This window comes from Phoca vitulina, unplaced genomic scaffold, assembly GCF_004348235.1.
Source record: "Phoca vitulina isolate PV1807 unplaced genomic scaffold, GSC_HSeal_1.0 scaffold2, whole genome shotgun sequence".
NCBI classification, from domain to species: Eukaryota; Metazoa; Chordata; class Mammalia; order Carnivora; family Phocidae; genus Phoca; species Phoca vitulina.
In genome coordinates this window covers 10,853,362-10,868,887 of record NW_022589705.1, presented here as the reverse complement: position 1 = coordinate 10,868,887, position 15,526 = coordinate 10,853,362, and the positions used below count along the sequence as shown (strand labels likewise).

The 15,526-nt window shown below is 55.8% G+C and overlaps 2 protein-coding genes across 4 annotated transcripts; one reads left to right on the top strand and one right to left on the bottom strand.

The window, feature by feature from the left end:
• Positions 1–388: 388 nt before the first annotated feature.
• Positions 389–3,494, top strand: LOC116639506 (cytochrome b561 domain-containing protein 1). 2 transcript variants are annotated; one of them, XM_032415945.1, is made up of 3 exons: positions 389–587; positions 1,124–1,161; positions 1,758–3,494. In XM_032415945.1, the coding sequence occupies exons 1-3, from the start codon at positions 440–442 to the stop codon at positions 2,259–2,261; spliced, it is 690 nt and encodes a 229-aa protein (XP_032271836.1). In that variant the 5' UTR covers positions 389–439; the 3' UTR covers positions 2,262–3,494. The 2 variants fall into 2 exon arrangements, with proteins under 2 accessions (XP_032271836.1, XP_032271845.1); XM_032415954.1 differs by lacking the exon at positions 389–587 and adding an exon at positions 861–881.
• Positions 3,495–3,563: 69 nt separating this feature from the next.
• Positions 3,564–15,020, bottom strand: AMIGO1 (adhesion molecule with Ig like domain 1). 2 transcript variants are annotated; one of them, XM_032422010.1, is made up of 2 exons: positions 14,715–15,020; positions 3,564–14,254 (listed from the first exon to the last, which is right to left on the bottom strand). In XM_032422010.1, exon 2 carries the CDS (start codon positions 14,187–14,189, stop codon positions 12,708–12,710), a length of 1,482 nt encoding a protein of 493 aa, XP_032277901.1. In that variant the 5' UTR covers positions 14,190–14,254; positions 14,715–15,020; the 3' UTR covers positions 3,564–12,707. The 2 variants fall into 2 exon arrangements, with proteins under 2 accessions (XP_032277901.1, XP_032277903.1); XM_032422012.1 differs by having other exon boundaries at positions 14,629–14,721.
• Between the last annotated feature and the right edge of the window lie 506 nt (positions 15,021–15,526).

Below are 15,526 nucleotides of genomic sequence, written 5' to 3'. Positions count from 1 at the left end.
AGACGGAAGAAGGGATGGCAGGAGGGTGTGGGGGAGGCCGAGAAATCCAGTGTTTCTGGAAGGCGGTTCCAAGCGCTGGTTTCACACTCTTGGTTCAGTGCACGGAGTTTGTGATTGGGGTTTGGGGGGAATCCGTTGCCATAAGTGTAATTTCCACAGGCTACTTGAGACGTGAGCCCTTGTGGCCAGAAAGATTACAAATGAGTTTGACCGAAGAAACCAGGCTGGCCGGCCGGCTGTCTGGTCCCCTTCTGCCCCCGGGGCTGTCCAGGGCCGGCGCGCTTTCCCCCCAGCCCCCAGAGGGCGCTGTGGGCGAGGCCGCCGTATTGCCGGCGGCGGCCGGGGGAGGGGCCTCTCCCGCCGCTGCGGCCGCCTCCGCGATCGCAAACCCGGAAGGCGCGCTCCAGCTGCTGGGAGTGTTCGCCGGCCCGGCCCGGCCATGCAGCCCTTGGCGGTAGGTCTGGTTCCCGCTCCGGCGAGGGAGCCGAGACTGACCCTCTGGCTGCGGACAGGCAGTGGGGTCTTGGCGCACCTGGTGGCTTTAGGCTTCACCATCTTTATGGCTGTGTTGTCCCGGCCAGGAACCAGTGAGTGTGCAAGGCGGGGCGGGGCCAGGGAAGGGGGCGGAGCCGGGATGCTGGAGGAGCGTCGCTGGGAGCGCTCCGAGACCTGGAGTAGGGACGACCCCCCCCCCCCCCCGCCCCGTAGTGGAGGGGCGAGCTGTGGAGGGGTAGTAACGGCGTCGTGGGGCGGGCCCCGGGAGGTGGGTCCTGGAAGGGTGGGGCTTTGGGCGCGGGGGTGGGAAGGCAGACACTCAGTTGAACTCACCAGTTCCTCAGAAGCGGAGCCCCTCGTGGAGGATACAAGTAAAGGAGGCCAAGGTCCGTTCTAGGACTGGGCTGACAGCTGCGAGCTGCCGGATGGGGAACCCAGGCCAGACGGGTTTGCCCCCTTGGTTGCTCACCTTAAGCCCCATTGGCTGCTCCACTTTGCACGGAGTTCCTGACTCGGGCTGGGAATGGTACACTGACCTGTCCCCTGTAGCCGGATTCTTTGGGCTCCAGCCAGCCACAGGGGCAGAAACATGGTACCCAGCCGTCAGTCTGTTCTCTTTGATTCTTAGGTCTTTTCTCCTGGCACCCTGTATTCATGGCCTTGGCGGTGAGTTTGGGCTGCTTTTCTGCAGCTGATTTGTTTGGAAATGCCCCCTAGGGAAGCATCCAGCCTTCGAAGGCTCAGCCCTTCTAAGGCTCAGAGAGGTGGGGGAAAGAGCAAGGGCCCCATCTTCCCCTGCAACCTAATTGGGAGACATGGAAAGCTGGGCTGTAGTTAGTGTCAGGTGGTTGAGGGGGGTTGGGAGGGTATGGAAGATGTGTCTTTCTCCCCTAGGGTCTGAAAGGAGGAAGTAGAAGTGGTGTTGTCCAGTCACCCGCCCTGCCCCAACTCCCTTACCCCCGCAAAGTTCAGGAGGCAGTTTAACATTTGCTAAAGATTTGCTTAACATTGGGCAAGAAATGGGGAGTCATCATTGCCTGTGGAGGAGGTAGGCATGGAGGTCAGCCTGAATGATAAGACTTCCACTCAAGTGTTGATTCCCACTTGTGCCCAGAAATGCCGACTTGTGAGGCAGGAGGTCCTGGTGGGAGATCTTTAGCCTCCACCCTTTGTCGTCCCTGTTTGGATGTGTGAGAGCACCTCCTTTTTCTTAGGCCTCCCCGCTGGGCCTGAGGCTCACTGGCCCTCTCCTGTGTTCACAGTTCTGCTTCTGCATGGCTGAGGCCATCCTGCTCTTCTCGCCTGAACACTCCCTGTTCTTCTTCTGCTCCCGAAAGGCCCGGCTCCGACTGCACTGGGCAGGGCAGACGCTAGCCGTCCTCTGTGCAGCCCTGGGCCTGGGCTTCATCATCTTCAGCAGGACCCGCAGCGAGCTGCCCCACCTGGTGTCCTGGCACAGCTGGGTCGGGGCTCTGACCCTGCTCGCTACTGGGGGTCAGGCACTGTGTGGGTTCTGTCTCCTGTGTCCTCGGGCAGCCAGGGTCTCAAGGGTGGCTCGCCTCAAGCTCTACCATCTGACTTGTGGACTGGTGGTCTACCTGATGGCTACAGGAACGGTGCTCCTGGGCATGTACTCGGTGTGGTTCCAGGCCCAGATCAAAGGCACAGCCTGGTACCTGTGCCTGGCACTGCCCCTCTATCCGGCCCTGGTGATCATGCACCAGATCTCCAGCTCCTACTTGCCAAAGAAGAAAATGGAAATGTGAGTTCCTGCGAACTCTGAATGTGGGTGGGACACTTGCCTCGGACTCAAATGTTCCCTTTGGTGACCTTCAGGGGATCCATTTCAGAAGTAGTAGGGTTTTTGTACTTCTTAGCTGGGCCAGGGGCTGCAGAAACCCAAACTGCTATTTCTGATGACTACTCAGTGGGCAGAAATGGGGAAGTATACTGGGTGCATTGGAAGGTGATGGGGGCGGGGGGCTTGATCCTGAAGCCTCCACTCAATGGGAGACGGAAGTGTTGGGTGGTGGTGGTGATGGTGTTCGCAGTCATTTCTTGCCTGTGTACCCGATGGAGAATTGGGTTCTGGTAACTTACGAATGACAGCAGTGGTTTTTCGGGTCTTCAGGAAAGCAGTGTGGAGAGAGACCCTGGGTTATGGTTCCTGTAGGATCTATTGGGCAACCTTAGGCAGGTCACGTGTCTCGGGACCAGTTTCCGCATCCGTGTCGTGGATGTGTTTCTAAACAATCTCCAACATTCAGTGTCCATGAGGTTGATGCCACAGAACACACTCCCCGCTCTGGACCACGGGCTGGACCACTAAGCTGACTCAGGACGTCATTCCCTCTGCAGGGACAGGTCTGCCCTCGTGGCCTTCCAGGAATCTGCTGATTGGGCTCCTGGACTAGGGCACAGGGGGTCAGGCACTGTGGAGAGAAGAGTCCCAGATGAGGCTCTCTTGAACTCCAAGACAATTAAAAGCACTAAAGTCACTTTAAAGCTTTTGTAGGAACAGAAGGGCATTGGCTTCAGCAAGCCTCTGGCTCCTGGCTGGGCTTCTTAGCTCAGTGCAGAACGTCCTTCAGCCCACCTCAGAATCTGGGCTTGAGGGCTGCAGGACAGGAGCGAGCGCCTTTCCCTCCAGGCGTTCTGAGCGCTACAGCAGTTCTGAGCACCTCCGAGCCCTTTCTAGGGCTCAGGTACTTGCCCTAGCACATAGCTTTGTGGAGGTATTCCAAAGCTTTCAGAACAAAATAAGAGCTAGGAAGTGGGGTAGGGCTTTTCTGATCTAGGAAAAACAAAGTCTCCCTGGTTCCCCTTCTCAGCTAAGCTCTTCTCAGTTGCCGTCTCTTGCCAGCTCTTCGGCCCAGGAGGGGGCTGAGTGTGGCGCCAGCTGGCAAAAAAGGGCTGGGCCCTCTTTCCTGCAGAAACCCCCTCCTTGTTCCAAACTGAAGGTAGTTCCCCAGACTGCCCTTAGTGGTGAGCTGGGTGCCAGACTGGTTAACAGTGGTCTGGCTGGGTCAGGGTGGGGGGGGGGTGGGGTGGGGGGGGCGGGGATGGGACCTCCATAGATCATGGCAAGGACTGAAGACAGCCACGCCAGGAAAGCTGGTGTTGAGGCGGGTAGACAGCTCAGTGGAAGCTCTGGGAGGCCTGGGTGTAGGGGCTGGAGCCCCAGGTCCCGGGAGCAGGGCAGGTTCCTAGAATGCAGTAATTTAGATGCCCCAGGTCTTCCTAAGATTTAAGACCTCCTTCTCTGAGTGGTTCAGAAGCAAGGAGATTGGTATGGTTTAATAATCCAGGAATGGGGACTGCAAGGGCAGAAGTGTCCTCTGAGTGGATCTCGCTGGGTCAGATGGCGTCTCCCGGCAGCTCTCCAGACCCGGAGCATCTAAAGGCGGGGGTCTCTGCTCTTCAGAGGGTGATTATTCCTGTCTCCTTGCCTTCTCTCCCCTCTCAGACTACCCAGTGTAGTCTGAACTCGGAAGAGATGGTTCCCGGCGCTGCATGAAGGACATTCTTATCTAGGGTCACTTTGCTCGGGGACTCCATCTCCTCTCCCCCCGTCACAGCCAGTGCTGGGAGTCTCACTGTCTCCAGCAGGGTGACAGGGTGGGGTGAGGTTCACCAGCTGCCGCGAGCCAAGCAGCCAGGGCCCCAAAGCCTGAGCCTGCCTGAGGTGTTGCCTGCTCCCAGGTGGTGCGGGGGCTGCCGGGCGGGCTGACAGCCGGCATTCTGCGGGGGCTGTGCCAGCTGATGTCTATTCCCAGCCCTCGGAGGAAGGGGGAAGTCATTTATATTCCGCAGGAGGAAGGGGCCCCAGCTGGCACCTCTCTGACCAGGAGGCCTGGAGGGCAGGGGCACAGGGCCAAGAGGAGGGCACAGGTGGTCTTCTGCGGAGCCTGCTGACTGCAGTATGGGGAGTAGGTCACCAGGAGGAGCCCTTCTTCCCAGGCGGCCAGATTGTTGGGGGGGACTTCCCGCCCCCCTCCTCTGCGTCTCTCCTTGCATCGCCACCTGCCCTCACATCCTGGGGCAGCAGCTGGACAACCATTAGACCTCAGTGCCAGGGCACTCTTCCTCCCGCTGGGAGCTGGGTGGCTGCCTGCTGCGTGCGCCTCCTGCTCGCGTGCGTGTCCTCCCCCCACCTGTCTGTATCTCCCCATCTGGGATGTTAGCTGGGCACCTCGGCAGTGAGGCAGAGGCCTTGGGGGCAGGAAGCAAATGGCTGCCCTTTTGCCCTTGTTCCCTGGCTGGGGAAAGACGCTAGTAGTCAGCCTGTTTTGCCTTTAAAAAAAAAAAAAAAACGGGGTGCTCAAATAAAAAAAAAAAATGCATGTCGTTTGCACAAATTTGCATATCAGGCTCACTAAGACTTGATTCCAAATATGATTATATTTCAGACTCAACCTTGAGGACATTAGAAATGTAGATGTTTTTTGTAACCAAATCCAAATGGTAACAGGATTACTGTTCTGGGTTCAGACCCCCACTCCCCCCAATCTTTCCCAGTAACCACCTCTTCCCTGGAGCCCCACCCGGGCTGGGGTTGGTGTTGAATGGCAGGAGCTGTGTGTCTGGGGAAGCCTTCCAGCCTCACCTTGGCTGTTGAGCTGCGTCGAAGGTAAGCTGCTGTCCCTTGCCAGCCTGTTCCTCCTCTCCCTACCGGCCCCCAGGACAGACTGCCCGTCCCAGTCCCTGACACCCCACCCTTCCACCCCCGTGCGTGGCTGCTCTGGGTCTTGTTTTTTAAACCTCACTGTGGGAGATCCAGGCATCCTCCCTGAGCCAGCTGGCTGCAGTGCCAAGGCCTGCTCAGAGTTAATAATAATCATTAGCTTCACCGCGCTGGGGCCTTTCAGCTCCAGAGCTCTAGGCACTTGCAGGCTGAGTCAGCCAGCCCTCACCTTCCCCCTCCTCCTGGGCTGCTGGAGTGTAATGGAATGGGGAGAGGAGGGGGGTCAGAGGCTCACTTCCCAGCTGAGGCTTGAGGCTTCTTTCCTCTGGGAGTGGGCCCTGAGCACCCTCTGAGTACGTTGCTAAGGCCTTTTCACCTGACAAAGATCAAGAAGTGGGGATCACAGTGTAGGCTCCTCTAGGTATGCTGCCCTTCCCTCTGTTACCTGTCTTGACTTCCAGAGGACACCCCTGGCCCTGATGCCCCAATCTCAGCATTTCTGGGGGCCCTCTGCAGGCTTAGGGAGCAGGGAGGCTTCTGGGTTAGTGCTCTGTTGCCCCTGTGTCTGGTTGACGTAAGAGCCCGTGTCTCAGGCAGCAAAAAGCGCACTGACCCGGGAGCCAGGAAAGCTGCAGTCTGGGTTTGGTCGGCTCCTAACAACGGTGTGGCCAGAGGCAAACGGCTCACTGCTCCACCTGCCTCACAGGGATGTTGGGAGGGTCAGAGCAGAGAATTTATGTTAACAGGCATTGGAAAGTCCAAAGCATTAAACAAATGGAAACAGGTGTGTTTACAAGTATGTTCTTGTCCTTGACTCTCTTAATCGGCCTGGCTCTGGGTTTGATGCTGCTTTTAGGGAGGCGATCAACGGTTATGGATAATGGTGCCTAGGGGACCCAAGTCTCAGAGAGGTCGTGTTGTTGGCCATGGTAAGGGAACACACATACACACATTTCCTCCTTCTAGATGCAAGGTCAGCTGTCGTGCACTCCGGTCAGGAATGCCACCAAGGTTATGAGCCTAGCGAAGCCAGCCCTAAGTGCTGCCTGCCTGGTGGTTTCAGGGCATGGGGCTGATTGTAAATCTGGAAATCAGTGCACTTGTCCCCTCGTCCAGCCTGAAGTTCCTGGAGCAGGTCACAAGTCTGTCTACATCTCTCCTACCTAATTCTGTGCTTCTGAAGGAAAAGTGCAGCAGACAAGCCAGGAAGGCAGGTGCAACAGTAATGAACATGCCACTGCCCCCCCCACGCTGGTTTCCCCTGTAGCCCCAGGCTGAGCAAGGCCTGCCTCCGGCCCTCATAACAGGCGCTGGCGATGCAGAGCTGTGACACGTGTAGCTTGGTCACAGGCTCCTGGAGGAGGGTCACAGTCCCCTCCTCCTTACAGGGTTTTATAGGAATTAAAACACACATACACGTGTGCGCGCGCGCACACACACACACACACACACACACCAAGGAAAGCAGTTCTAGTTCCATGTTAAATTAGGGGAAGGATAGTTTCTGTTCCATTTGTCTGAGGACTGCCAGCAGTTGGCCTGGGGTGCACACAGAGAGGCAGGAACCACAGCAGTGCAGAGGCTGGGTATTGTGTATTCAGGTTTTTATCTTGTTTTTTCCCAACCTGGGACCCAGCAGTGAGACACTGGTCAGGTGTTGTGGGCATGGCCCTGACATGTCTCACCAGCACAGGCACGGAGAAGACAGGTGACAATGCAGGAAGACAGGGCCCCAGACTTGAGGGTGGTTTGAAGGAGACAGTTCTTAGCATGGGGCTAAGCTTAAAGCAGACCCAAAATACCTCCAGTAAGACAACCTTCCCCCACCCATCCGCCCAGAAGGCTTGGCTAGTCCCCAATGTACAGGGAATAAGAGCCCCAGTTTTTAATCTACCCGTTATTGTCAGAATTTCCCAGATGATCTTTTTAACCTCTGCTAAAAGCAGATTAAATAGTTACTTCAGGCCATTCTGTGGTACCAGAGGATTCAACTCTTTGTCTTATTGAGTGTGCATGAGGGGCCCCCAGCACCCCTCTCTTTAAAGCAGATTGTGAGTTATCTCGCTGTGCTTTCTAAGCCCAGGACTGAGCTGGGCCTTTCTGGCTAGACCCCATCAAAAGAAAAGTATGGCCAAGCAAGGGAGCAGTGGGAGGTGAGGGGAAAGCAGCACCAAGTTATGTCCAGCTACAGTGCTGCTTCACCCTGTGTGCAGGTGCATACACACACCCCTAACTTTGGGGCCAATGACTCTCACCTTATGTATGCCAGTGCCGTAGGGTGCCTGGAAGTCTCCCTGCCGGGCTCCGTGTCCTGGCTCACAGAAGGATGGGTCTCTCAGGCCACAGTTCCACACCCTCTGTTTCTGGGACAGTAACCACGCTGATGTAGACTGGAAGGCCTCAGGGCAGGTCTGTGTATCTTTACCACTTGGGATCTCCTACCCAATAGCATATAAGCCTGATGAAGAGGCTTGATGTGGCAGCTACTTTAGCTTTCCTCTCTCAAGCCCCATGAGAGGAAGGAAAGGCTCACTGCAGCCAGACCAGAAAAGCCAACCTTCCTACTGCACAGGTCTGAGCCTTTTCTACAGTGTGGATGGGGAAAGAAGCTTCACAGTGGTTTCCTGGGAGCCAAGGTAAGCGGTACAAGAACTACAGCTGCAGAAGGGAAGGGAGTGAGAGGTCAAGAGGAAGGGAGACGAGGCTGGCCAGTGCAACTGAACTCTCAACTTCTGTTCTACAAGGCACCTGTCCTATTAGCCTCCCCCACTCCCCCGAAATGCCACCTAAGAGGAGCTAAGGAGAGTGCCGCAAGACATGGCAGACAAAATTGCATGTCTTGACCAGAACTTAGGGAGTTTCTTGTGGCTTGGGGGTGGGGGGCCTGAGATGCAGCCATGGACTTCTTTGGCATGATGGGGGAAAGGAGCACCAAAACTTTTCAGGCTCAGAGTCAGGGCTTGGCACAGGCCATGATGCGAGAACACCTAGCAGTCTTCCCAGACCCATTCTCTTTACCAGCGTCCTCTTCTTGGCCAACATCAGCCGCAGCAAAAACTGCTTTGAAAAGATGAAAAAGTGCCATGTAAATGTAGACTATGGGAGCACTCCGGCATCATCTGCCATTTCACTTGCCTGCCAAGGTTGATTTGTCTTATGTGGCTGGTGAGGCGTCTCCTTCAGTGGTTCCTCATGAAGAGAACAAGACAACTCTCCAGACAGAGGAGGGCTGCCTTTGGTCAAGATTTTATCAATGTAGGAAATTAGGTAATGATTTAGATTCTGGTTTTTAATTTGTTTTCCTTATACCATTTCCTCTCCCCTCTTGGGACTCTACCATGACGATCTCCTTCCAGAAGTACCAAGAGAGTAGCCAAAGAAGTTGCATGCTCAGAGTTTAGCAGAGCCGGGTCCAATTTCTGGTAGGCTGTGTCCGTACCAAGAACGTGAGGGTTGCATTTCTCTGTCTATGCAATGCCTGGGACACATTAAACTGTCAGTGAGTATTAACCTGCCCATTCAATGAATATGCTTTGAGCCAAACTAAGATAGTTACCATTTACAGTATGAAAAAAATACAGGCAATAACCAAAATACTGAAACTGAGCTGCTTTCCACCAATTCTTTTAATCCAGTGCAAGCGTTTTTCCATAGCACAGTTAGTAGGCTTCATCCAGACTTTTAAGAGAACTCTGTGGGGAGGCGGCCCTCCTTCCCAGGCATCCAGGAAGACTTCATTATCCACAGGCTGTAGCCCCAAGTTAAAGAATTTCTAAACTCTCCTGCTATAGCATCAGTGACGTTTCTTTTGAGAATCTATCAGGTCGGGAAACTATGGTCAGCTGGCCCAAACCAGCCCCACTGCTGGGTTTTATATGGTCTGTGAGCTAATAAGAGTTTTTATATTTTTAAATGGTTGAAAAAACTCAAAAGCCGCATGAAAATGATACGAAATTCAGATTTCAATGTCTGTAAATGAAGTTGTACTGGAACCACACTCTGCAGTTTATGTACTGTCTGTGGTGACCGTCCTGCTACCGTGGCCCGACTAAGTCGCTGTAACAGAGAGCGCCCGGCCTGCAAAGCCTAACGTATTTACTGTCTGGCTCTTCACAGAAAAAAGTTCCCTGACCCTGGTCTATTTTCATGCCTGGATGTGGACTCTGCCCTTGCCTTTATAACGGCATTTAAATATCCTCTCCTTAGGCCACACGCTTCTGAGGCACAGTGAGCCCTACCCACAGGCTGAAAAGATAAATAAACCAGTCACAGATTGCCAGAACAGAGACTCAAGCCAGGTTTAATGATCATAGTCTAGTTTTCAGAGCTCAGAGGCTCCAAGGTTTGCCAGCCTGGGTGTACATAAGTGGGAGGGATGGGGTCCTGGACACAGGGAGTCCTGCTTGCTTTGCCAGCAGGGAGACAAGAAGTACAGAGGTAAGGACACACAGAAAATGGGAATCAGTCAGCTTTACTGTCCCCAGCTGGGCTGTCCCCTCTCGTGGCCCCTTCCTAGGAGCCCCATAAATACAGGCAAAGAAAAAAAGATCACAAATAATCACATAGACAGATTGTAGAGCCCTGTCATATTCTGTCTCCAGGGACACCTGCTTCCTGGGAGATATGTCTGGTTTATGGGTTCAGGATGGGGGGAAGGGAGGGAGGGATTTCTCAGCTTTTTATTATCAGACCTGGCAGTTTCCAACACAAGGTTCTAGTGAGCTTATATATGCTGAGTACCTAATCGCCCAAGTAGAAAGCTACCTTTGGGTTCTATCAACTGAAATGACGGGAAGAGGCTAATCAGTTCACTCTCCTGGTGGGGCAGTCAGACACATCTACCAGTCTTTCAAACGAGGGGCCTACCTAGTGGATATAGTAGGGAGACATAGGGCCTCAGGGTCTTTTCTTATTCCTTAAACTGGGTAGGACTTCTGAAGAAAATGGCCCTCCTAGTCCTCAGGAGCTCAGAATGCTCCAGAAGGCCAACTTCATTTGACATTTATCCTAAAGATTTTCAGAGCCCTAGGTGGTGCCCAGTGGGAAACTGCAGCGTGGAGATGAGATTTCCCCCGGTTCCTTAGTAAGTCTGAGGAGGGTGGCCTGGTCACTATGGCTCCAGTAACAAAATCCTCAGACGTCTCTGGAATATAAAAGACAACTTTTCCTTCATACCCCTGTCTTTCCAGGACAGTTAACACAAGAACAACAACTTATTGCTGCTTGTTCCCCTGCCTGTTTCCTTCTGGGTCCATCACTGACCTAGTTCTACATTTATTTCTCATATATATTGTCTTTAATCCAAGAAGGTTTCTGAGGGGTCTGAAGAACCAGCCAGCTCCTCATCATCCCTTCTCCCCAGGTCGCCAACCTGCGGTTCTCCTAACTCTAGTCTTTGCAGAGAAGTTACTCAGTGCCACGGAGATGCGGGAAAAGCTTCAGGGAGTTCAGAAATGAAAAGTACAAGTGTTTGTATCTGGGGAGCCTGGCGTGGTCACTGTCTCTCCCATGGGGCAAGGTAGCTGTGTGCATGAAGTTGGGCACATAGGTGGAACCCACTGTGAACCAGGGACATTAGTGGGGACTACAGAATCACTGTCCCGAGGGAAGTCAAGGCGCTAGTGTGCATGCACACTTGGAAGCATGCATACCTAGGAGCATGCAAGTACTTGAGGGAAACACTGCACCTCTCTCGACAAACTAGGTTACTAAGAAAGGATGGACAGCAGTCTTGACATCCCAGGAACAGACAAGGGAAGATGTTGAGTTCCAGTCCCCTTTCCCAATCTTAACAGGCAGCGGGAGTCAGGCCCTCCTAGCAAGCAGCCCTCACCCGCAGGTAGAGGACATACCTCTTGGAACCTAAAGAGCAGGTCAGAAAACTAGAAGATCTGGAGAACGTCCAATGGACAGGGAGCTTGGTTGGGAGAAGGGGAGACACTGAAAAAGACCAACGTCAGAGAACATTTTCACCTTTGCCCTGCTCATCCCCTTGCCAAAGCTCGGAGCACTCATCTCCCAGGGCCTGCAGGATAGTCAAAGGGTGCAGTCATCTCCATACCCAAAATATTCTGCATCCCTGGATGGAATGGAATGTTGGGCCCGCTCTTAAGTTCCTCTGGTCTGACCGTCACGACTGCACCGACCTCTGGCTGAGAGGGATGGTGGCGGCAGAACTTTCCTTCTGAAAGTTTACTGCCAGCGTCTCTGTTAACAGGACTGCCTGGAACCTTGTGGAGAGGGGCAGGGCTCTAAGCCGCACTCCAACTTGCCATTCTGGGGCAGAGACCACCCAATTCCAACCCCTTGGATGATGAAATCCCATGCGTTGGCTTCGCAGCAGGGTGTCAACATAGAGAAGACACATAACCGGTCCCCTCCATCCCCAAACCCCGTGTAACGCAGCTGGGGCCAGACTCTCCAGGATTCCTCCATTTGCAGAGCAGCATATTAGGGAAAACTCAATCCCACCCGAGCTTGCTAAGAAGCCTGAGGGAAGAGATGGCATCAGGCAATCAGGTAGGTCCAGCTGGATGCTACATTACAGAGGCTGATTTACCCTCCTCTTCCTCCTCCTCCTCGTGTTGAAGCGGCCCCCCATCCCAGGTTGTGGCAGGCATGCATTAAAGCTCTGCTTTCAGCAGCCCCCACCCTGGTCTGACACACAGGTACTGGGAACCAAGTGCTACCTAAGGGTTTCACCAACCAGACAATCAGCGCATCTGGAGTTTATCCGCCATCTACGAGTTTTGTGCCGGCACCCGTCCCGTGACACAGACCCCCTCAGTTCATGCTGTATCCCTCTGTGCCACTGATTCCAGGGCCTGGCACAGGTACCACATCTCTCATTGTCGCTATATCTGACAGGCGACAGGCCAGACTCCTGCAAAGATCTGTCCACCCAGGACTCATCGGCAAAGAGACGCATTTAGTGGGAAATCACAACAGCTTTAGGGAGCGTTATCGAGGTCTCAGCCTTTTCCTGACTCCTTTTTCCCAAGGTTTCCAATTTCCTCAGCTGTGAAGTGTGACTTCCTGGCCAAAGAAGATGCTACAGCTCTTCCCCAGTGTGGCTCCTGTGGAAGATCCGCCCCCCAACACACACAACATCACAGGTGTGGGTGGGCAGAGACAGAAAAAAAAAAAAAAATTTTTTTTTTCCCCCGAATGATTTTCTCTTAAGGAGCTAAGGATGACCTCGAAAAAGTTTAGGGAATCTGCTCTTCCCCCCACCCCTTCCTCATTCCCACCCAATTCAGACATGCTCCTTTTCCTCTACCACATGGAGAATTCCCAGGGCTTTGGGTAGGGGTGTAGCACTTGCCTGAGGATTAATATATCCCTATTTGAAAGTCGTGGCAGCCACACCCTGGTTGAGGTCGAGCCAGCTACTGTACCCGTGACCAATTCCCTTGAGGTCAGGGGGAACCCACTCCCTTGGGCAGCCAGCCCGCTCTTCCATGCCCTCATATCCTTCAGGGGTGCATTACCTCTCCTGGGGCAGAATCTCCCCACCAACCCATCCTGCTCACACCACAATGGGTGTATCAGAGAAGACCGAGCTGACCGATTCCGGATCTGACATCCTCCGCTGGCCCTTGCCGGTTGCCTCGGGCACTGGCAGGGTGTTGCCTGGCTTGAGCTTGCCGTTTTGACCCTGCCCAGGACCAGCAGGTTCCAGGAAGGCCACCCGCCGGTCAAAACCATCGTCCTTGTCCCCACCAGCCATAGGATCGTGGTTGGGGGTGGTGCTAAGCATGGAAGAGCTGAGGCTGTCTCCTTGATGGCTGGACGGTTTCTCGACACCCCGGCACCAGCATCGGCAAGGGGTAAGGTACAGGTATATGAGGACGAGGACCACGCTGAGGATGCAGCCCACTAGGGTGGTGTAGGCCGTGTTGAGGGTGTCATGGTGGCCGTGCAGGGTGAAATTATACACTTTCAACTCCACAGACAGCGTCTCGTTGAAAGCGTCCCCCGTGGCGTGGCAGGTATACACGCCCCCGTCCTCAACCCGCACCTGCCGGAAATGAAGACTGCCGTCCTTGGACACCGTCACCGTGCCGTTGGCCAGCTCATCTAGCACCCGCTCATTGCTTGGCGTCACCCACACCTTGGTCATCCCCTGCTGCTTGGTGTCACACTTGATGGTCAAGGTGTCCCCCAGGTGGGCTTCCCAGGCACGCTCCTTGTACTCGCTGCAGTTGAGGAAGCTCAGGTTGAAGACGTTGAGCAGCTTCTTGGAGCTCACGCAGTACAGGTCCTCCTGGAAGTCCGTCACGGAGCTCAGCTGCCGGTGCTGCCAGTGCGAGAAGAGCTGGTAGAGCTCACAGTCGCAGTGCAGGGGGTTGTTATGGAGGTACAGCCCGTTCTTGATCCACGCGGGCAGCTTCTGCAGGTCGGGCAGCGGTAAGTTCTTGAGCTTGTTGGACGAGAGATCCAGGAGGGTGAGTTTGGGGAGCTTGGCTCCTTCCTTGACCAGTTCCAGAGGGAAGCGGGAAATCTGGTTCTGGCTCAGGTAGAGTTTCTGCAGCTGGGCCATGTCGTCGAAGGCGCAGCGGTCCACTGCCACGATGTGGTTGTTGTAGAGCAGTAGGACTTCCAGGGCCTGCAGCTCACTGAACAGGAACTCGTCCAGTGTGCGCAGCTGGTTGGAGGAAAGGTCCAGGTAGCGCAGGTTGGGTACGGGGGAAAAGGCCTCGGAGGAGATGAAGTTCAGGTGGTTGTGGCTCAGCAGCAGGGACTGCAGGTGGACCAGGCGCGTGGGGGTCCACTCGGCCCGCAGGCGGCTCAGGTTGTTGTGGCTGAGGTCGAGCAGCGCCGTGTAGCTGGGCAAGGAGTGCGGCACGTTGGGCAGCTGCTGCTTGGAGCAGCTGAGGATGTTGCTGGCGCACAGGCAGGCAGCAGGACAGCTAACCACAGGCCGGCCGGCCCTGGCCGCCTCCAAGAGGAGCAGGCTCAAGGACAGCAGCAGGAGCCCGAGGCCTCCCGGGTCGCGCTGGGGTTGCATAGTGTCACTGGGAAGGGCGAGGAAGGCCACCAGGAAGATCGGGGAGAGAGTCACCCGGGCATGTTCTGGTGGGATAAGGAAGGGTCACTTTCACCCCAGGCTTAAGAGAGAGAGGAGGGGATTGGGGTCACCAGGGCCTCTGCAGGGAAGGACTGACCCTTCCTCCTCCCTGTCACACTCCACCCCCCACCCCTCCTCCACCCCTATGTTGGGCTACAAGAGAAACGAGGAGATGCTGGGTAGTTCCCAAGCGCTGTGCCGGCAGTGGGCTCAAAACACTGGGCAGAGGAGGTGAGCACAGGGGCCTGCCGGGCTCGGGTCACGGAGGGTAGGATGGGGCTATGCCCCGGATGTTAGTTAGGGGCTGCGCGCGCCGGGTTTGACAGTGGGGTCAGCAGGGCCTCTGGGGAAGAGCCGAGGGAAGGTCAACAGGGCACACCTGCTGGGTAGGGCGCCTACTGCCGGGGTTGAGGGTTCCCGGGGGCCTGTCGGGGCGGGCACCCCCGGGACCGCTGGTCACTGCACCTGCTCGGCAAGGACGCGTCTCAGCCCATGGCGGGTCCGGGAGCTCCGTCGCGGCCTCCCCCAAGCGGCGCCTCACCGGCCGGCCTGTCGCGGCGCTCGCCTCACGCAGGGGCCCGCGCCCGGCCACATCGCCTCCCGGGGACTTGCCGGGTTCCGCTCCGCTCCCCCGCGCCGCCGCCTCGACCGCTGCACCCGCAGGAGCCCACCGACCACGGCCGCCGCCTCCGGTTCCGCGGGTCCGGCGAGGAGCGGTGCGGGGAGCGGGAGGCGCCGCGATCCGAGCGGAGGGAGCGGCGTGGGGGCAGCGAGCACCGCGCGCGCGCCCGTCGCCGCCGCCGGAGCCTCGGGGCGCGTGCGCGCGGCGGGGGCGGGGCGCACGTGCGTGTGTTTGTGTCGGAGCAGGACGGGCGGCCGCGCGCCAGGTCGTCTTCCCTCCGAGGGAGTCGGGGCCGGGGCCTGGGGACCGAAACCGTCACCAGGGGATTCTGGCCCCTAGCTCCCCTATTGCTTCCTCCACCTTCTGGAATTCTTGTCACTATCCGCCACCCTTCCACCTACCGAAACCGCTCCCGGGGAAACTAGGTCTAGCTGGAATGAATGCGAGGCAACTGACTCCGGGACAAGAAGCGTCACATGTCTTCTCATCCTACAAATTAAAGCCACCTGGCTCGGCTCCCGCCTGTCAGTATTGGCGGGAAATTCATTAGTCACGTTCTGAGGTTCCCCCACTTCTCTCTCTAGGACTGTGAAGTCTCAAAAATGTGGGAAAGATTTGGGGAAGAGCCTTGTGTGTGTTTCAGTCTTGTTATTCC

What these genes read in the sequence shown, in the direction of transcription:
- LOC116639506 (XM_032415945.1), top strand. Translation starts at nt 440, where the DNA reads ATGCAGCCCTTGGCGGTAGGTCTGGTTCCCGCTCCGGCGAGGGAGCCG. An exon ending in GTTGTCCCGGCCAGGAACCA is followed by an intron (nt 588 to 1,123) that starts GTGAGTGTGCAA and finishes TTTGATTCTTAG; the next exon opens with GTCTTTTCTCCTGGCACCCT. An exon ending in CTGTATTCATGGCCTTGGCG is followed by an intron (nt 1,162 to 1,757) that starts GTGAGTTTGGGC and finishes CTGTGTTCACAG; the next exon opens with TTCTGCTTCTGCATGGCTGA.
- AMIGO1 (XM_032422010.1), bottom strand. Translation starts at nt 14,189, where the DNA reads ATGCAACCCCAGCGCGACCCGGGAGGCCTCGGGCTCCTGCTGCTGTCC.